This window comes from Felis catus, chromosome E2 (genome assembly GCF_018350175.1).
Source record: "Felis catus isolate Fca126 chromosome E2, F.catus_Fca126_mat1.0, whole genome shotgun sequence".
Taxonomy (NCBI): domain Eukaryota; kingdom Metazoa; phylum Chordata; class Mammalia; order Carnivora; family Felidae; genus Felis; species Felis catus.
The window spans coordinates 51,392,037-51,414,431 of record NC_058382.1 but is presented as its reverse complement, the minus strand read 5'-3'; the positions used below and the strand labels follow the sequence as shown (position 1 = coordinate 51,414,431).

The 22,395-nt window shown below is 42.9% G+C and overlaps 1 protein-coding gene across 1 annotated transcript in view; it reads left to right on the top strand.

Moving 5' to 3' along the window:
* Positions 1-22,395, top strand: part of ADAMTS18 (ADAM metallopeptidase with thrombospondin type 1 motif 18) — a 142,169-nt gene that overhangs the window by 54,630 nt on the left and 65,144 nt on the right. The window contains exons 4-10 of the mRNA XM_023245122.2: positions 8,951-9,233; positions 11,608-11,801; positions 12,061-12,144; positions 14,055-14,214; positions 15,585-15,690; positions 18,347-18,484; positions 20,809-20,962. Coding sequence (XP_023100890.2) covers positions 8,951-9,233; positions 11,608-11,801; positions 12,061-12,144; positions 14,055-14,214; positions 15,585-15,690; positions 18,347-18,484; positions 20,809-20,962 — 1,119 coding nt within the window. The remainder of the gene's footprint in view (positions 1-8,950; positions 9,234-11,607; positions 11,802-12,060; positions 12,145-14,054; positions 14,215-15,584; positions 15,691-18,346; positions 18,485-20,808; positions 20,963-22,395) is intronic.

Below are 22,395 nucleotides of genomic sequence, written 5' to 3'. Positions count from 1 at the left end.
ATATACATTCTTTTTTCAAAAGGTGCGTCCACATGTGGGGGCCTGTCTGTTAAACCATCTCTGCCTGTGTCGATGCAGATGGCAAAAAGTTCTGCTTTGTTTTCCTGGAATTGTGTGCTTTGTAGAGCACAGAGGATGTTATCAGTGTCAGTATGCTTTTGCCGTAAGAATGTCAGATTTTGTCTCCTCAGCCTGATCGTTGGTCCAGATAGTCCCACTTATTCTTGAGAACCCGGGTAAACAATTTTTCTGTCATCTCAAGCCTCTGATTTCTTTTTTGAAAGTCACGACGGCTCTATGTTTTATGTTACTGTTTATGGAGCGGTTGACAATTTAGCGCAGTGCCTGGTAAATATTCACTTATTTGATCAGTGCGAAAAATCCCAAGTTAGAGGTACGTTTATTCCTATTTTACAGATGGGGGGGGGTTGTGGGGGGAAAGCAACCAGAAGTTCAGAGTGCTTATGCCCAGTTAGCAAGCAATAGAACTTCAAGTTTACCTCTGGTCTATTTCATTTTTATGTTGAGCATTTCCCTCCTACATGGTCTCTGTGCCATTCCATCTTATCTTAATTTTTGTCCCTTCTTCACAAAATTCCAAGATATTCTCATGCCAGTGGTTTTCTCCCATTAAAGACTTTCTCAGCGTTTCCTTATTGCCTAGTCCCTCGCTTCTCTGATGCTTGCTTTCTCTCCTCCTCCAACCCCTGGACGATGGACTCCTGTTTCATATTTGCTATGCTTCCTCAAGCTTTTCGCTTACTCTGAGCTGCGAGGTTTCCTCTTTGGGGGATCCTCATACATGTTGGGCAACCAATCGGTTATTTATTCTTTGGTGCTCTCGTTTGGACAAAATAATTTCTTAAAAACAAGAATGTGATGTCTTGACTGAGGTTACAATATTCTTTTGTTGTTGCCAAGGTGAGCAATGGGTTAAAAATTAAAAAGTAAAAATTAAATTAATTTTTGATAACCACAAATATATTTATCTTTGCCAGTAGTTTGTCCAGCCAGTCTCCTGGGGGGTCCTTTGTTATTCTATTGGTCTTTCCTAAAAAGAGAAGGAGACTTTTGGTACTGCCCATGGGGGTTGTCTTTTTATTACCACTTTAAGGCCTTTCTTTAAGCTATATTGTGTCACATCACTAATCCATTGAATCAGTTTTTGACTCTTAGGTATAAGTGCGGGGGTACGAGTCACTTAGGACAAGGACCTTGTCCTTTCTGGAATCTGCAGTCTCCCTTTTTCTGTTAAGTTTAAAGCCTTTGATAGAATTTAAAAACAGGACCTAGAGGGAGGGGTGTTGTAAAAGGCAATTTCTTGACGTATGATTTATACCCTGCATGTGTCCTTTATGTATTATTTGGCCACTGAAATCCAAAATAGGAAATAGGGATGCCTGGGTGGCTCGGTTGGTTAAGTGGTTAAGCATCTGTTTCTTGATCTCAGCTCAGGTCATGATCTCAAGGCTCGTGAGTTCGAGACCTGCATCAGGCTCTGTGCTGACAGCACGAAGCCTGCTTGGGATTCCCTCTCTCCCTCTCTCTCTGCCCCTCCCTCTCTCTGCCCCTCCCTCTCTCCTCTTTCCCTCTAAATAAAAAAATTAACCTAAAAAATGAGACAGGAAACAACTGCTAACATTATCTTACAGTATCTCCTTTTTCAAAGTGTAAAGTGGGAAACTGTGACCTGCGTAGGATATTGGCTCTTGGTCCGCAGGCACTGAATTGTTAAATTGAGCAGCTAAGTTATGTGACAGGGTTTCTAGGTCTTTGAAACTGGAAAAGGTTGACGCTTAATGTGGGAACAGTATCCAGTCCAGAAGGGGGCGCAGCGGGTTCTTTGTCTCTGGCTTCCTCTGCCCTCTGAGGGAGAGGAGTCCCCTTGGGTGGGTAGCTGGGGGCAGCTGTCAGTGTTAGCACAGCCGCCTCCCCACGGATGTGAGGCCTTTCCTGTCCTTCTGAAGGTGAGCTTAGGGGACGCCTAAGCACGTCCTCGGGCTCCATCCTTCTGGTAGCTCGCTGGGTCCCTGCTCCCTCCTGTCCCTTCCCGGTTTCTTCCTCCTCAGACTTCCCCTGCCAGGAAAGGGATCTAGTCTCATGAAAATGCCTGTCCTCAGCAAGGCCTCCTATGACACCCCCCCCCCCCCCCGCTCCTCACCCTTTGCCCTTGACCTTATTTTCTCTCACAGAACCCCCTTTTTCCCCCCTCGTGCTTGGCACAAAGGAATATTTCATACCTGTTTGTGTTCTTGTTTGATCCCTCCCTCCTCCATTTAACCGGAAGCCACCTGAGGGCATCTCCCTCATCACTGTTGGAACCAGAACGTTGCAGTAAGTCAAGATTGCTTCCCACATTCCACACCTCAACGGAGGGCTCCTTTTGGAGGTGCTGGGTGTGTATTTTTCAACCATAAAATGTACTTATTTGGTCAGACTCCAATGTTTTCCATCAGATTAAACGCCAAAAACAATACGTTTCTTCCTTCATATCCAGCGCTGTGAAATTCTTGTTGTGTGTTGAAGAATTATTCTAGATTTTTGTCCTTGTCACTCTGAACTGAGAAATAAGAGGACTGTGTGGCCCCAGTGTGTTGGTCCAGATAATGGTTGACACTGCTTCGGTTTTCTTTTTCTTTTTTTAAATGCTTTCCCAGTGCAGGAGTTTTCGCTGTGCGTTGGGTTTGCCTAAGGTGCTCAGGAAATGGGGAGAAGAGAGAAAAGGCCTCCAAACCGGTTAGCCCAGTTACGGCACTTAAGTGGCTTAAGTCGCTTTGATATTAGTTTAACCAGGTTAGGAAGTTAGTAAGGCAGGTGGGCTTTTGTGGGTAAGTCACCCCTCCCCCCACCTTTAACTGTTCACTCTGTCTACGGGGCACTGTAAATGGTGGCTTTTGTCTTCCTGTGCACGGAAGGCGTGGGGGCCCTGGGAGGCCAAGGTCTACCTCGGAGGGACCCAATTCTGCCTTTGCTTCCAGCTGAGATTTCCTCACAGGGTTTCAATAAAGCCTTGCAGTGACTGACTTGCTCCCGGGTCACTTCCCACGTCCGGTGTCCTCGGCTGCAGGGGGAAGGGGTGCCGGCGAATCCTCAGCGTGGCCCCGGGTCTGAGTTCCTTGCCTTCGCTTAGGCCACAGACATTCCTCGTCTAATAAACAAGTGTTGATTGGCTGATAGCGTGTGACTCGCAGCAGGGATGCTGGTGGGTGTGGCTCCTGCTGTCCCAGAGCTTACCTGCAACTTTTAGTGCACGGTGGCGGGGAGAGGGGGGCATTATGTTTGTTTCCATCCTTGTAGGTAGGCACGAGCAAAGGAACTGTGGCCTCTGAGAATTTGGAAGTGGGAGAGGAACAGGGCCATGGGTGTGATTTCTTTGAGGGGAAGGGGACATAAGCACCAGCCAAGCAGGTCTTTGGGAGCAGGAGATGAGAGGTCAAAGAAAAAGTCTGTGCAGGTGTGTGTGGGGAGGGCCCAAGACACCACCTTAAATATCAAGGCCAGCTAAAGACAAAAGGTGTTGAGGGGGGCAGTTATGGGGCCTCTGCAGGCCTCGGGCAGTCAGCAAAGGCTCAGTTGTTATGCAGATTGAAGTCCCCACCTTCTCCATGGAGAAGAGTTTCCAGTCCTGATTTCCTTTATAAATGCAAACGTCTCTGACCGAAGGGTAACTTCTTGGCTTTCAGAGCTTCTCCTAGGTGGGCCGATGGGTAAAAATAACCAGCTCAAGATAATCCTTGTGCCCAAGAGGCATGTTTGGGGCTAATTCTGTTCCCCTTCAAGTAAAAGAACACTGTAGCCTCAAAAAGTGAAATAAATGCCCTGTTGGGAAAGGTGAGAAGGGAGGGAGAGCTGCCCTGCTCCATGCGGGGCAGGCTATGCAGGGCCTGTGGACCCAGAAACGAGATTCGGATTTGAGATCAGTACCTGAGTGTATGGAAGGAGTTGATTACATTGGACAAGGGCTCTTGCTGATGCCAGGGGACCATATTGGAGAGGAGGCAGGTGGCTTGGGGAGACTCAACAGAAAGTATCCAAATGAGCGACGGAAGAACCTACCAGCATGACCCTGGGCTGGGTGGGGAAGGGCAGGTCACTCTGAGATCCAGCCTGAACTTAATGACGGACAGGATTCCTGGATTGTGGGATTTCACTTATCTGAATTTTTATCTTGCCAGTCGATTTCTCTTCTCCCTGGATCTCCACCAGAATATGAATGTGAACTATTCTATTGCCTTTCTGTGTGCCTCTGTTCTTTATGCCAGTGCCTAGAACATGACTGCTAATTCGGTGCTCAGTGTGAGTTGACTGAGCCAAGGAAGGCATCTGTCCGTGTCCCAGTTCCAGATAATAAGTCAGTAAGACAGTCTTTCAGAAGGCAACACCCTTCTGCAGGGGGAGGAAAATCAGGACCAAGCCACAGGTTCTGGGACTTCTTTTAGGAATGGGAAGCTGAACCCTAACATCGGGCTGACATTAGGCCCCGGGCACAGCCCATCTGGTGCCACCCCTCCACACACGCCTCTGTGCTCCCATAGTAATCTGCTCTCACCCCAACTCCCCCTTCGCATTTGGTACCATCCTTGAATTTTTAGGCGTCTGTTTCCCCAGCAAACCACATGCTGTGTTTGTGTATCTCTTGCACAGTCGTGTGGCTGGCACTTGCCTGGCACTTAGTGTGTGTTGATTCAGTCATGCATCATCCGTCATCCTCAGTCATCAAGACGGCTGCAGTCGAGCACGTATGATGGATTTCTGCAATGGCCATTCTAGGTCGCCTTGTAAGGTATCGGGCTGGGCAGGAGTCTCCCCATTCTGCTCATGAAGAAGCTAAGGTCTAGGAGGACTGGTTCACAAAGTCTTTGGTGCATTGGGATAGTCATCAGAGAGGTTAAAGACAAAAGTTCTGATGCATGGGTCACAAGGGCAGAGAGTTGGTTTTTGATGATACGAGATCCTGCCTGGGAGTGAGGGAGTCTGCACGTACCTTTCGGATCCCTAGGTGTTTCCGACGTTGAGCAGAGTTCAAGAATTGCTGGCCGGTTCACAGACCGACAGATCACCAGGGGATCTAAATAAAATGCGGACTCTGATGCAGCAGATCTGGGGTCACGTCTCTCCTTTTGTTTTTTAAGCTTATTTATTTGGAGAGAGTGAGCACGCAGGGTAGGGGCAGAGAGAGAGAGAGAGAGAGAGAGAGGGACACGGAGAGAATCCCAAGCAGGTACAGCACTGTCAGCACAGAGCCTGCTGCGGGGCTTGATCTCACAAACTGTGAGATCATGACCTGAGCCCAGATCAAGACTCAGATGCTTAACCAGCTGAGCCACTGGGGGGGAGGGGGGGGGAGCCTCCTGAGTTGGCATCTCCAACAAGCTCCTGGGCAGGCTGAAACTGGAGACCACTCTTGCTCTACCTGGCTCTGGGTGTCCGGGAACTTCTGAACCAAATGCAGGAAGAGAGAGGGTGGTGGTGCGGGAGGGAAGGCCCGGGTGCGTTCCGGCTAAAATACCTGGTGCCAAGAGACACGCTTTGTGCCGTGAACTTGGAAAGCAAAACGGTGGTTGGCTCCAGGGCTCCCAAACCGACCGGGTCTGGTCACTCACCACTGGCAAAATCCCGAGGCAGAGAGATGAATTGTGGGGAAATAAGAAAGGGGTTTATTTCAATGAGCCTAACACCAGGAAGACAGGAGACTCATGTCTCAAAGGCTGTCTCCAAAGTGCTGAAAATACTTCCAGCCTATATAAGGAAAATGTGGGCCAAAGGTCAGTGGGTACCTGCAGGTGGGCAGTGAAGGTCAAATCGATCCTGGTCTTGGAGTCAGTCACGCGGGGTCAGGGCAGTCCCTGTTGCTTGAGGAGGGCGTTTCAGTCCCCACAGGATCCTTTGCCCGCTGGGTCTGTTGCCTGAGCAAAGAGATAGGCTGGAAAGAGTTTCATCGATGAGAAAGGACAGACTGAGGTCAAAGCGGAGGTGGCTGAAATCCTCGTTGACTCTTTCCTCTCCATTTTAGCAGATTTGTCTCTGGATCACGCAGCCCCAGGCCCCTCCATGGGGATGACCATGAGCACCCTCGCTCCTCCGTCACCCACGCCAGCCTGTTACTTAGCGCCTGCGGAGCCATGATGGAAGGTCTCGGTTTTTCCGGCGCTTGATGTGGGCCCCTTGAGATCGGGGCTGCTGTCAAACTGCCCCCCTCTGCCCAGTGTTTGCCGCCGCGTCCCCCACCTCGTAGAGGCAGAGGCTCTAGGATGTCACGGGGCGGGGCCCTGAGTCACAAATGTCAAGATTAGTAGTGAAGAGTCTGGAATAGTGGCTGAGGGCATTGCCTCTGAGAGTAGAGACCTCCCGGTGCCCCAAACTATGCCTCTTGGGCATAAGGATTATTTTAGGCTGATTGTTTGAAGAAACTACAGACATAAGAAACACTCTGTAAACTGAGCATAAGTTGCCATTTTGTAAGCGACATTTACATCCGCAAGGGAAATCTCCATTTGTGGGGGTGTCTCCCTCTCCGCACCAGGAACACTGGTCTGGGTGACCAGACCTCTAGCAACTTGTCATGGAGAGGGCCAAGACTTCAATCTGCATCACGACCTATCTTTTTTTATTTCTGAGCTTCTCGTAACCTCGCATGACTGCCCTTCTCCCGCCCCCATCACCCCCTCAACATCTTGTACCTTTAGCTAGAGACACTATTTACAAAGTGGTGTCTTGGGCCCTTTTGGGGAGTTAGTCACTTTTCCTGGGTAACTCCCAGATATATGGAAGGTATACATGTTATTAAATGTCTGTTTTTCTCCTGTTAATCTTTTATTACAACGGTGATGGGGTTTTGGAAAGGTGCTGGGGTCCGGAGCCTGTGGCCAAGAAAGAATTCTTGAGAGTTTGGTGCAAAAAGGTCATTTTATTAAAGTGCAGGGACAGGACCCGTGGGCAGAAAGAGCTGCCCTGGGGTTGTGAGGAGTGACTGATTATATACTCCGCAGTTGGAGGAGATCAAGTCCAGAGGAAGTTCCTAAAGGGATTTTCATATGTTAAATTGAGAAGATTAATAAGATACTGGAGGCCTAGCTATTGTCAAGCTAAGGTTGTTTTTCCTCTAGTAAGGCATTAATATTATGACAGTAGGGGGTTCCTGGAGAAACCTTTTACTGGGTATTTGCCTCAAGTATTTGCCAATGGGCTGCAGGTTATAAAGAAATTATTTTTTACCTGCCATTCTTTTTATTTTATTTTATTTTTTTGTTGTTTTAAATTTACATCCAAATTAGTTAGCCTATAGTGCAACAATGATTTCAGGAGGAGATTCCTTAGTGCCCCTTCCCCCATTTAGCCCATCCCCCCTCCCATAACCCCTCCCGTAACCCTCTGTTTGTTCTCCATATTTATGAGTCTCTTCTGTTTTGTCCCCTCCCTGTTTTTATATTATTTTTGTTTCCCTTCCCTTATGTTCATCTGTTTTGTCTCTTAAAGTCCTCGTATGAGTGAAGTCCTATGATAGTTGTCTTTCTCTGACTAACTTCACTTAGCATAATACCCTCCAGTTCCATCCACATAGTTGCAAATGGCAAGATCTCATTCTTTTTGATTGCCGAGTAATAGTCCATTGCACATATATACCACATCTTCTTTATCCATTCATCCGTCGATTGCCATTTGGGCTCTTTCAATACTTTGGCTACTGTTGATAGTGCTGCTATAAACATGGGGTTGCAAGTGTCCCTTCGAAACAGCACACCTGTATCCCTTACTAGTGTAATTGCTAGTATCCCTACTAGTGCAATTGCTGGGTCATAGGGTGGTTCTATTTTTAGTTTTTTGAGGAACCTCCATACTGTTTTCCAGAGTGGCTGCACCAGCTTGCATTGCCACCAATAATGCAAAAGAGATCCTCTCTCTCCGCATCCTCGCCAACATCTGTGGTTGCCCGAGTTGTTCACGTTAGCCATTCTGACAGGGGTGAGGTGGTATCTCGTGGTGGTTTTGATTTGTATTTCCCTGATGACGCATGACGTTGAGCATTTTTTCATGTGTCGGTTGGCCATCGGGATGTCTTCTTTGGAGAAGTGTCTATTCATGTCTTTGGCCCATTTCTTCACTGGACTCTTTGTTTTGTGGGGGTTGAGTTTGATAAGTTCTTTCTAGATTTTGGATACTAACCCTTTATCTGATATGTCGTTTGCAAATATCTTCTCCCGTTCCGAAGGTTGCCTTTTAGTTTAGCTGACTGTTTCCTTCGCTGTGCAGAAGCTTTTTATTTTGATAAGGTCCCAATAGTTCATTTTTGCTTTTGTTTCCCTTGCCTCCGGAGACATGTTGAGTATTTACCTGCCGTTTCCTTGCCTTTGTTCCCCACATCACTATGGAGGGGAGGGTGATGTTAGGGCTCCAGGAAACTGAGTCTATAGGTTTCTGGAGATTAGGCTACTGATAAGGTTGCCTTTCTCTCGTAATTTACTAAGATATTTGTAAACACATGGAGACTCATGTCCTTCATGACTGTGATCTGTATCATTTAACCATTTGTTTTCTCTCCTTTCCTTTATTCTTGGACAGCTGGGAGTGTCCGAGGAATATCACACATATCCCACGTAGGGTCGGGGAAGAGGGGATTGTTAGCGTTTGCTTTGCCCTCAGATTGCCTTATGCTCTCTCATCAATGGGGTCTGACCCACAAACCTAGAAAAGTCACAGGAAAATTATTTTTCTGTCCCTATAAGGCCAGTGCTGGCTTTCCTACTTAAGTGCCTTAGCCTCGGCTTTGTCCTCTCTAAAATGGGGGTAATAACATTGTAACTGCTAATGGTACATATAAAATAGATAAGTCATGTCAGTTGCTTAGTACAGTGCCCACACACAGGAAGTAGCCAATAAAGTTACTGAAAATCACCATGTGAAAAAAGAGATGCATGGAATCATTAATGTTTTCTGTGTGTTTGGTTTTTAGTCAGGTCTAATAAGGACCCGAAAAAATGAATTCCTCATCTCCCCGTTACCTCAGCTGCTGGCCCAGGAACATAACTACAGTGCACCTGCAGGGCATCATCCTCACGTACTGTACAAAAGGACGGCTGAGGAGAAGATCCAGCGTTGCCATGGCTACCTAGGCTCCAGCGGGCATCATCCTGGTCACCCCCCAACTCACATGCCCCACACATCTCGGAGTCAAGAAAGAGAGCATCACCACCCAAGGTTGCAAAAGCAGCATTTTTGTGGACGACGCAAGAAATGTATGTAAGGAAACTTTTTCTTACTCTGTTCTTATGTGGGCCCTCCATAGTCTTTCTTGAGTGCCATTGGGTATGTTGATTTTGCAGGTTAAAATGGGGCTACCCTAAGCATCCCCTGAAATTAGTCTTAGAGATGGACCAATATTCATCTGTGTCAGGCAAAAGCTGGGTGATCAGTTCTTAATTCTTCTAGATTAAACTAGGAAAGATTTTTGTTTTTTTAAGTTGAGTTTGAGAGAGAGAGAGTATAAGTGAGGGAGGGACAGACGGAGAACAGAGAGAGAGGATCCCAAGCAGGTTCTGTACTGCCAGTGAGGAGCCTGATGCAGGGCTTGAACCCATGAGCCGTGAGATCATGACCTGAGCCGAAATCAAGAGTTGGACGTTCAACTGACTGAGCCACCCAGGTGCCCCACTAGGAAAGATTTTGATAAGTTTTTGTTTGTTTTTGTTTAGCATCTCCTACTTTTTAGTTATGGGTTCCCATATCATCTTAGTTTCTATGCTCATGAGAAAAGTAGCCAGTCTTCCAGTGATGATGCGGTTGGGTGTTTGTTCTCTTTGAGCTCTTGAAACATAGCTTCACGAGATATGAGAACATTGGCCCCTCAGGAGATGTGACAGTGAGATACAGCGACCCTTGGGCATGGTTTGTGACCTGGGCACAACCTTTTGCATTTTGTAGACAAGCGGTGTCTAATAGAAATACAATGTCAGCCCCAAAAGTAGTTTTAAATGTCCTAATGCCATGTTTAAAAAAAAATTGAAGATTGGTGGATGAATTTTAATAATGTATCTTATTTAACCCGATATATTACAAAATATCTCAACATGTAATCAATATTAAGTTATTATCTGGTAATTTACATGATGTTTTGGAAATCTAGTATTTAACCCTTAGAGCACAATTTCAATCTAGACAATAAGTTTTCCTCAGACATACTTAATCTGTATTTGGATTTCATAACATTTAAGGTTGGAAAAGTAGAGTTATATATTCAAGTTGTTCCAAACATACTTGTTTCTCCAGAACTGAATCAAGTGTTGCTTTCTTAATTTAAATTGAAATTTATTCAAATTCAAATTAAAAATTCAGTTTCACCAGTGGCGTCAGACACATTTCCAAGGCTCAGTAGCCACGAGTCGCAGAGGAGTACTGAGTTAGATAGAGAAGTTGGATAGAAGTTGGATGGTTCCACCCAAGGAGAAGAGGAACTAGTAACCCTGAGCTATTGATGGGGAGCAACAGTGAAATATCGTGTCTCTACCATTTTAGTTGGTCTTTGGGGTTTAGGGTATTAACAGAAATATCCTCTTTAGGGAACACCTATTTGGCATGGATTTGAAATAATAGTGGTATTCCTAATAGTGGTGATATTCGTAGTGACACTGATACGTGTTTGATAGATATCAAAGCTAATTTTTAGAGCAGGCTTAGGACTGGTATTATGGATATTATGTTCTTTTCATTGATGAGGAAACTGAGACTCAGGGTCACTTATCAAAGTGCCTGACCTGAGGTTTTATATCTAATTCTAAATAATTTGATCTTCTCATTCCGTGGAGAGCTGTTATGACCATTATAATGACGGTACCACTTGTGAAAGTATGAAAGTAACTCCGTATTAGTGTTACATTTTTAAATGTCCTGTTCCCTCCCAGCAACCCTTGGACTTGTCACTCTCCATTAACTAAAGGGATCATGTCTGCCCCACATCCTGAGACTTCCAGGTCTCCTCTCAAAGGCCATGGCCACCATAAAGGTGGTACCTGCACTTTACCTGTTACAAACTAGTTGATATGATTTTAAATTTCACCTCTGACTATGCTATTTCCCCAATAAGTAACTCAATATTAGGTCATGGAGTCCTTATTGACCCCTTAAAGTTTGTATTGATGAGACAGGGGTATTAGACGCGGATAATGTCCTGTTGGACATATATTTCTAAATTTTATTTAGAAGGTATATGAGGTGTTAGGAATTCAGATGCAAAGGATAATGTCTACTTCTGCAGTGTTTCGTTAGTAAAATAAAATGAGCATTATCTGTTTTTAAAGACTCTTTTGATAAAATTGATTTTTCTTGATCTGCTGTACCAACTAGATTTGTAGATTGTTTGGTTGTGTATTTTTTTTTTTAACTCATTGAGTATTTTTGACTTATTGAGTCCATCCATCCACCAACTTCTACTGAATGAACTTTTCTTCACAAACTAAGGGCAAAGCCCCGGGACAAGCACCAAAGACATTATTTATCAGATCAGTCAAGTGTTGGTTACCTAGACTCTTTCCTCCCCTTGTTGAGATTTCTGTCTACCTCATGCAGATGTTCTCTACTGATAATCCCTTCCAAATGCTCTTCTGTTCATTGTAGATGCCCCTAAGCCTCCCACGGAGGACACCTATCTCAGGTTTGATGAATACGGGAGTACAGGGCGACCCAGAAGATCAGCTGGAAAGTCACAAAAGGGCCTAAATGTGGAAACCCTTGTAGTAGCAGACAAGAAAATGGTGGAAAAACATGGCAAGGCAAATGTCACCACGTACATTCTCACAGTCATGAACATGGTAAGGGAGTTTGTGAGGACTCCAGCCATTCTGGTTCCCAAATCAGGCTAAAAATCATAGAATGTCCTTGTGTGATTGAATAGCAGATATAGCTACATTATTATGTTGAAAAAAAATTAGTTTTGAGGAAATTGGCTTCATGTGTATATATATTTGGTAAAACTGAAGCCTATATACTTACGAACATGTCTGATTGATACAGAGTTGGGGAAATTTTCAGATTTTGTTTATTTTTGTTTGATTTCAATTGTTCCAACAGGTTTCTAGCCTATTTAAAGATGGGACCATTGGAAGTGATATAAACATTGTTGTGGTGAGCCTCATTCTTCTGGAACAAGAACCTGTACGTGCCAAACTTCACTTATTTCTTAATTCATTCTGCCATTCAGGATATACTTATTGAATACCTACTATGTGCTGGTCCACGAACTAGTCACTAGAAATTCAAGCTGGAAAATATGCTGACCCTGCCCTCAAAGAAAGTACAATCAAACAGGGTTGTGTACTTAACTAGAACATCACCAAATAATTACTTATCTGCAAATATATATGGTATATATGTATGCATACAGTGACACATACGTATGATTGAATATGCTTGTGTAATATCAATATTAAATTATGTATAAAAATACAAATATTATGTAGGCTTCACAGGGAAGGTGCATTTGATAATAGCTTTAAGGGTTAGTTGGATTTTGGATCTTGGACATGCTAGGTAATTGCAGGTTGAGGTCAAAGCATATTTTGAAAATACACTGAGAGGGGCGCCTGGGTGGCTCAGTCGGTTAAACGTCCGACTTCAGCTCAGGTCACGATCTCGTGGTCCGTGAGTTCGAGCCCCGTGTCGGGCTCTGGGCGGATGGCTCAGAGCCTGGAGCCTGCTTCTGATTCTGTGTCTCCCTCTCTCTCTGCCCCTCCCCCGTTCATGCTCTGTCTCTGTCTCAAAAATAAATAAAACGTTAAAAAAAATTAAAAAAAAAAAAAAGAAAGAAAATACACTGAGCATAAGTCACCAGAAAATTCTTACAGTAAACCTACCGTCTCCCCAGCACCATCTCAGGTACCACAGAGAATAAATAAGGAATATTTAGCTGCCCTTGAATTGATTACCTTGAGGTGCAGGACACAGGTATGGGGTAAATTATAAAACCAGACCATATAATAACGTGTTAATTGCATGGCTCCCACTGCTTTGTAGTGTTTCGATGCTGAAACTGTATTTTTCTGAGATGGGGATTACCACTCAAACCATTTTTTAAGTCCCCTGTGGCTTCTCCTCTTCATGTGTAACCCCAGTAATTAATGTACAAAGCAAGGAGTCGGAGACAAGACGAAAATTAATCTAATGGTCCAGGTGTGTAGAGCTGCAGAGGTTAACAACCTGTCACGTTGCTCTTGGAATTTTAGAAAGGTAGAAAGGAGGGTGTGTGTTCTTGAGAGACACTCGTGTCTTTAACCTACCACTTATACTTCGCCCAAGGACATTGAAGCCAGAGGCATCCTAATTCACAGATAATTAAAGACCTAGTCTAAAAACCCTCCACTTGACCCAAGTCAGTAGTTGTAAGGACAGATTTTGGTAAATAATTATGTTAAGGCTAGGTTCCGTCTTACCCCCTCAGAATCTTATAACTATTTGTTTCTACATCCGTTCAGTGAGCTTTCATTTTATTGACTGATGGATGGATTGATTTTAATCTATGATGTGTCAAGCCCTTTGCTGGAAATTGTGACGTAGGCGTGAATAAGCTGTGGTCACTACCTTCCTCATGCTCTATTGAAGAGAGCGTTGAACTTTATCACCATTAACTTACAATTAGGCTACAAGTTATAATCTAACTTACATAAAATATATATAATAATCTAACTATATATATATATAATATATATATATAATCTAACTGTTACAAAAAGCTATAACAGTTGTGTAAAGGTGATATTAGCATGAAATGAACATAGAGATTCCTAACTGATGTCAGGTTATTTGATTTTTTTGTAGATAGAGAATTGGTCATAAAGTATACTACTAAAACTCTGTAGTGGCTTGAAATGTTGTGAGAATTTACCTAAATAGCTTTAGGGTTGTTTTTTTTTTTAACTTCTGTCTCCAACCTTGGCTCAAGTGTTTTCCTCTACTGACCTTTCTCCCCAGAAGCATGATGTTTCTGTGTTTGCCTGTACAAATGGAATGATTCAACGTTCTTGCCTCTGAGACACATTCATGCTCTGATTTGTGTGGGTTTCCCATAGGGAGGATTATTGATCAACCATCATGCAGACCAGTCTCTGAATAGTTTCTGTCAATGGCAGTCCGCCCTCACTGGAAAGAATGGCAAGAGGCATGACCATGCCATCCTCCTCACGGGATTTGACATTTGTTCCTGGAAGAATGAACCATGTGACACTCTAGGTATGGTATGAATGGATGCTTCACTCACACCTGCGAAAACAGTAAGGAAACTTTCTACTGGCTGGGTAGCCCTTAGGACCCTTAATAAGGAGACTTAGTATTTAAATGGCGGACTATGTTCACTGTACCATCTGGTGAATGTTGTTCTATTCGACCGAAGTCAGGGTAGAATGGTGAGCTCGTTTCCTTTATTTGTTTTGTATTTTTCTTTATTAACTCTATTGATGACCATTGAGATAAATTGTTTAACTAGCCTAGTTGTGGTTTATTCTCTAAGCATCGTGACTGCAGAACTGGGTAGCTGAAGAGAATTTGACTGTTCTTCATGGTACATAGCTCTGCCCCTAGTTAGCAGTCCATCCTTTAGAAAGTTACACATCCTTTAGAAAGGGACACATCTTTTCTATATTTGCACTAGACACTGAGTAAGGACTATATCTTCTACATCTATACTGTATTTTCTAGTATATTCCATTGCATACAGTAGGAACTCCCCAGTTATTTTTAATGGATCGATGATCATCTAGATCATTGTGATGGTGGTGATGGTGATGATAGGCTGGGTTTCTCGCATCATCTCATGGACCTCATAGCAGCAAGGTGGGTGCAGTTGACCCACAAGTGTGCGCGTAACACTAACTGGGTACATAGCCTATACTGGGTACATAGCCATGAGCCTGTTCTACTGCTTATGAGGACCCAGAACTGGGAAGAAAGACATTTAATACCACAGTGTGGTTCCAGATAGAATCAAGCACTGGCTGGAATGATTTTTTAGCTGTTGTTGGCAGAAGTCATTTTTGAAAACAGAAGCATTTTTCACATTATAGAGAACAGGAGAATAATGCACTTAATCCGTTGACATTGTTCAGGCCTTTTTGTGCTACCTGCTTCAGAAAAAGACCAGGACGTATGTTGTCCTAGAAAATATACCTTGAGCTTTGATGCTAATGCCACTGTTAAGTGGATGTTTTGTATTGGGTTAGCTATGATTTTAGTGGTTGCTCTGACCCAAATAACAAACTTAGATAAGGCATGTAAATGTTCAGTAGCTTACTATTCTATATATGAAATAGAAATGATAATATTCATACCTCACAGGGTTATGAGGAGGATCCGTTGATGACAATATCTTTTAAAAGGAAGGAAAATATTGAATACTGAATTTATCTATCTGGGCAGGACAGAGAGCCATATGCCTCTAGTTAGTTTCCTGCAAAAAAATTTAAGTACATTAATCACTTAAACTAAAATTAATTACATTAATCAATTAAACTAAAACTGTGTAGAACACTTCGAAGCCATAAGACATGATTGGGTGTCTGTATATGGTCCCTTTGGACTAACATTTGAAAATGTTCTCTCTTTAGGGTTTGCCCCCATCAGTGGAATGTGCAGTAAGTACCGAAGTTGTACCATCAATGAGGACACAGGGCTTGGCCTGGCCTTCACCATTGCTCATGAGTCAGGGCACAAGTAAGTGACCCCTTGATTCACCACTTTATATGAGGATTGGTTGGGCAATTCATTGGCATTCTGCTAGAATGGTAGAATAGGTAGGATAAATCTAGGGTACAGCTTAGGCTAGTACTGGACCACGGGCGCCCGGGTGGATCAGTCAGTTAAAGGTCTGATTTCAGCTCAGGTCATGATCTTGCGGTTCATGGCTTTGAGCCCCACATCAGGCTCTGTGCTGACAGCTCAGAGCCTGGAGCCTGCTTCAGATTTTGTGTCTTTCTCTTTGTCCCTCCCCTGCTTGAGCTCTGTCTCTCTCTCTCTCAAAAATAAACATTAAAAAAATACAAGAATACAAAAAGAATTGTACTGGGCCATAAGGAGAACTTAATAAAGGCCAGTCATTGTTGACGTGGCTCTTTTAAACAACATTTCGTGGCTGCACAGAATTACATTGTGTGCATAAATGGACTAGTCCTCTAACGGCTCCTCTGGTCTTTTAGGAATTTCTTCCATGTTTTGCTGCAGTGAAGATACCTTTAGTTCATTACGCCAAGGAAATAATCATGGAGATACATACATTTCCAGACTGTAACAGCATGTTAATTGTTCAAAGACTTGTGATGCACACACCGGATATTCTTGTAGTCGGTGTCACTGCATGTACTTAATATTCTTTTCATTGGTGTTAGTAAATCTTTCTTTTGTGAGACTAGAGTTCGAAATGAACAATGAGAAACCTAAGAGTCGTGAGCTGAATTTACAAGGCATGTAATCTGGTGCCAGTGCAGTTCTACAGAGAATTTTCAAACGTTGCTTGAACAGTAGCATCCACATTGGAATAAGCACACTGCTTTACAAGATGGCTATTTCAAAGGGCATGCTCTTTGGAGTTTGAGTTTAGGAGTGTTGGCGTGTGTGTCTCATATTCAACATTTATATTGAATGCTCATTTTCAGAGCATTGATTAATTTCTGAGTTAAAAATAAAAGCAGGGGCACCTAGGTAGCTCAGTTGGTTAAGCGTCTGATTTTGGCTCAGGTCATGATCTCTCGGTCTGTGAGTTACAGCCCTGTGTCAGGCTCTGTACTGATAGCCCAGAGCCTGGAGCCTGCTTGGAATTCTGGTTCTCCTTCTCTCTCTTCCCCTTCTCCACTTGTGCTCAGTCTCTCTCTCAAAATAATAAATATTGGGGCGCCTGGGTGGCGCAGTCGGTTAAGCGTCCGATTTCAGCCAGGTCACGATCTCGCGGTCCGTGAGTTCGAGCCCCGTGTCAGGCTCTGGGCTGATGGCTCAGAGCCTGGAGCCTGTTTACGATTCTGTGTCTCCCTCTCTCTGACCCTCCCCCGTTCATGCTCTGTCTCTCTCTGTCCCAAAAATAAATAAACGTTGAAAAAAAAAATTAAAAATAAATAAATAAATTAATTAATTAATTAATAAATATTAAAAAAAATTTTTTTTAATGTTTATTTATTTTTGAGACAGAGAGCATGAACGAGGGAGGGTCAGAGAGAGGGAGATACAGAATCTGAAGCAGGGTCCAGGCTCCGAACTGTCAGCACAGAGCCCGATGCGGGGCTCGAACTTACGGACTGTGAGATCAGGACCTGAGCCGAAGCTGATGCTCAACCGACTGAGCCACCCAGGTGCCCCCCCCAAAATCTTTTTTAATTAAAGCAAAAATTACCTACTTCACGGCTATACTTTATATTCAAATATTTTGGTGCTAGTGTCTCCTATGAGCATATTATCTTGAAAATTTGAATCCTGACTGTTACCATTACCGAATGGCTTCCCAACATGTTATGTATGTATGCAACCACGTTCTTCGCAAGATATGCATGAATCCATTTTACTGTGAACAGAGGTGCAAAAATGCCTGGTAGGCGCAAGGCCCCTTTGTACAGAGCAGGAAATAAATAGGAATGTCAAACATAGGTCTGAATTTGTTTCTGCTCCTATCTCCTCCTGACCCTGAACTTCCTTACCACAGTTTCACAATTGGTGGCAAGAAAACAATTTGGTGTTGGAAATAAAAGAATTGGATTCTCCCATCATTTTAGTTTAGCTTCGACATCTTGACCAAAAGTTTCTCGTCCTTACACGAAAGCAGACATACCGTTCTTTGGTTTTGTGGCCAAGGCACAATAGAACAAAGCCCTTAGCATTCTTTAGACTTTGCTACATGAACTTTACAGCACTGCAGTTAACATTGGTTTGAACCGCGTACAGGTCTCCTTAGATGTGGACTCTTGTCAATAAATACAGTACAGTACTGTAAATATATTTTCGTTATGACTTTTTTTAGTAACATTTTCTTTTCTCTTGATTGTAAGACTACAGTATATAATACTTCTACTATACAAAACATGCGTTAATTGGCCTTAAGTTATTGATAAGGCTTCCAGTCAGCGGTACGCTCTTAGTAGGTAAGTTTGGGGGCAGGTGGAAGTTACACTGGAATTTTCAGTTGAGGTGGGGAGGGTCAGTGCCCTTAACCCCTCTGTTGTTCAAAGGTCAATGATACATAGTAACTCATTTTGGTTTTTTCTTGCAGAAGAAAGATAATTCTTTCTCTCACTTGGGTTCATTGGATGTCAATGCGTCTTCTTTTGATTATAATTTGGAAAATGGGTCACAGAAAGCTTTTTGTTTTTGTTTCCTCCATTTGTTTCAGCTTCGGCATGATTCACGATGGGGAAGGCAATCCCTGTAGGAAGGCTGAAGGCAATATCATGTCTCCCACACTGACAGGAAACAATGGGGTGTTTTCCTGGTCTTCGTGCAGCCGGCAGTATCTCAAGAAATTCCTTAGGTAAGACAAAGTAAAGCCAGGGGTCTTCCCCAGGTTGGAGTGGTGACAGAAAACGGCGCTCAACAGATGTTTAAAATAAATACTCTGGGGATGATGATGATGGTGGTCGTGGTGGTGGTGATATGGTCATCATTATTGCTGTTGAAAAAATACATTGAAGGTCTAATTCTGTGCTAAGTGCTCTGCACATGTTGCCTTATTCAGTCCTCATAGCAATCCTGTTAGGATCCTCATTCTCCAGTTAAGGAAATGGAGTCCTAGAGAGGCTAATTGTGTTGTTTAGCATCCTATAGCTGGTGAGGTGTGGACGTAAAACCCACACCGAGGTCTGCTCTGATTCCAAGATCTATGCTTATAACTATCTCCCCTTTATGACCTCCAGAGGTTGCTAGATACACATTTTACTGTGACTAATTATTTTAATGTGATCAGTTTGATCATAATAGTATTACACGTGTTAAAGCGGTGTGCATGTTTTACAATGAGTGGAATATTGGCTTGCTTAGCTATTTTGCTTGAAATGGCCATGAGCTAGCTATATGTCCAAAAGCCATCCAAAGGAGGCAATAGTCATATAAAATCTCTTTGATAGTTCAAAACTCCTACATGGCATTAGTAAAATGGGAGTTAGGAAGGTTTCACTATGTGATTCATATTACATGACCCAAAGGTGGAACTCTTTGAAGTTTCCTTTAATTTTGTTCAGCAATAATATATATATTATTTGATATATATTTGACCTTTATAATTAGGATAGCCTTCTAGTTGTTACATATCTCATCATGCTATGTTGACTCACAAGAACACTCAGGTTCTAATCCTATTTCCCTTTGACCAAGTGTTAGGGAAACGAACAAGGTTTCTTTGGGAATTGATAATACTGATACTCTTTTTTTAAACCTATACTATTACACAGTATTTGCAAGTGTTTATGGAATTGGTGATACACAACAGGCAAAGCTGATTAAATGTAAAGATGTCTAGCCAAACGACGTCCTAAAGAACAGGAAAAATTTGACAAGCCTTTTGCCAATGATAAGTTTTATCAAATGGAAGATTTTCTTATTAGTTTTAAGTTTATAATTTGGGGCTTCACATTATCTTTTCTCTCATGGGAGAGTGGAATCAATGAATATTAATCAAGGCCGACTTAATACAGATTGAATTTCTGTCATTCATATGATATCGTTAAATGTTGGTGATGATGATGATAACAGCTGACTCGAAATGCTTACTCTGCCGGGTTAAGCACATTGTCGTCAGTAATGGCGTATGTCACAGCTGCTCTTCGGTCTCATGGTTGACTTGGATTCCCATCTGTCCGCCTCCAAAGTCATACTGAACCACCATGCTGTTTGACATCATAGTTTAACTGATATCATAGTTTAACCACTTAAGTTGAGTGGGGGGAAGGTGTTTTTTTTAACAATATCCGTGCCATCAAGATTGATTTTTTTTTTTATTTTAAAAGATTTCTTTTTTTTTTTTTTCAACATTTATTTATTTCTGGGACAGAGAGAGACAGAGCATGAACGGGGGAGGGGCAGAGAGAGAGGGAGACACAGAATCGGAAACAGGCTCCAGGCTCTGAGCCATCAGCCCAGAGCCCGACGCGGGGCTCGAACTCACGGACCGCGAGATCGTGACCTGGCTGAAGTCGGACCTGGCTTAATTTTTTTTAACACATCCCACTTGAGCACACTTGGGGGAATTGTTCTGCTTAGTGCCCCAATTCTTTCTCTCGATGCTTACAAAAACCTTGTAAAGATTATTTGAGGTAAAGTACGTCTTGACCACTGCCCCATTATATATATATATATATATATATATATATATATATATATATATATATATATATATATATATATAATTATATAATTATATATATATAAAACAACACAGCGTGACGTTCAACTCCGTGAAAATAGATACTGTCTCTGTCTAGTTTATTCTGTACCTTTAGCGTTTAACCTAATGTTCACCACACAGTAGGCACCCAATAAAAACTTGTTGAATGTTGTTGAATGAGATTGTTGGGGAAAGTTTTCAAATATATGCATCTTTGCCATCTAGCAGGCCAAATCAAATCACTTGGACAGCTATAATTCCTTTACCAGGTGAAACCTTCCATAGCTGTGTAAATTCCATCTTAGGACAGGACTCACACCCTGGAAAAAATAAACATTTTAACTTTAAGTATGACCTATATGTTTAGCCATGTTCTATGTTTCTTTGCATGAATACATTGAGAGGTGTACTGTTTTTTGTGGAAAGATCACAGGTAAACACAAGAGTTAACAAGGATTTTTTTTTTTTTCCTGCAGCACACCTCAGGCTGGGTGCCTGGTGGACGAGCCCAAGCAAACAGGACAGTATAAATATCCAGACAAACTACCAGGACAGATTTATGATGCCGACACACAGTGCAAGTGGCAATTTGGAGCAAAAGCCAAGTTATGTAGCCTTGGTTTTGTGAAGGTATGTTTGCTTGTGATTTCAACCTCACGTTAAGATTCTGCAATGTGTCTGTGCCCCTACCAGAAGTATAAACATTTGGTTTGCGAGGCCAAGGGTTAGAGTCTGGGTTATCTCTAAAATGTCAGCTTCTTGGCATGATAATTAAGTGGCACTTTTACTGTCGATGAATTGTCCAGGCTTATCCCCTGTAGACCATGCCTGGTTTAAATACCTTCTGACTGCATCCTGGGAAGAAAATTACTCCTGTGCAGATGAGGGTTTTATCACAAGTAGTAAATCTGGGTACAGTAGCATTTACCTACCTCTTATCATTCTGTTTCTTATTGCTGTGTTCATTTCCCTTAAATGGGATACATTTAAAATCATCACCACCTCAAAATAGATACATACGCCTCTATGGAATGTAAAAACTGTTAGCAGCCAACTTTTTCGCGTGTTAGGTCTTCCCTTCCACATGACGAGAAACATAGATGGGAAAACCCAAAGTCCAGGATGTAGAAATGGGAGACACATTGGAACACTTGCTCAGGAACTCTAGCACTGACAGTCTCAACATCAATACAAAGTAGAATCAGTTTTAAGGTTTTTCCCCTAGTATCCAAAGAGAAGCATGGAGGGGCACCTGAGTGGCTCAGTCGGTTAAGCTGCAGCCTCTTGATTTCAGCTCAGGTCATGATCTCATGATTTGTGCCATCGAGCTCCACATAGGTCTCCATGCTGACAGCTCACGGAGCCTGCTTCTGATTCTCTCTCTCCCTCTCTCTCTGCCCCTCCCCTGCTCACACTTACTTGTCACAGACTATGAGTCTGGAGTTCTCTCTTGTCCAGCAAGAGAGCAGGTGCAGAATTGAATACGAGAGAGGCTAATGTCTGGGAGGAGACAAGAGCCCCAAGCAGGGGTTTCATGTCCATAGTTATTGAGCTCACAAGATATTACCTTCCTCATGAATGTGAAGAAAACAAGATCTTACACACGTGAAATGTTGAGAAAACAATCAGACGGTAATCATTAGCTTGTGTAAGAAGCAAAGGGTCTGGGAGACCAGTGAGTTTGTGATCAAGGTACATTGGCACCAGATGGAAAGTAATTTCCTGCAGGTGATATGACAAGTTACTCGTGATCCCATTACAATATCTCGCTAGGTAATCTCGGGCATTTTTGCCCTGTGGTGGTGGCTTTCTGCCCTAAGCTTTTTTCTAACTTATTTATGTAAGTAGAATCTATTTCCCCATACTTGCTCTCTCGCAAAACGAATAAATAAACTTAAAAAATTCTTAAAAAAAAAAGAAAGAACAAACAGAAGCATGGAAATCCTAGGTATCTGGAAATAGGGAAACGACAAAGATTTATAGCGCCTTTTCCATGCCGTCTTCCTATCCCCCGTCCTTTCCATCCCTCCTCTTTTCTTCTCCCTCTTCTGTGGCCACCATCC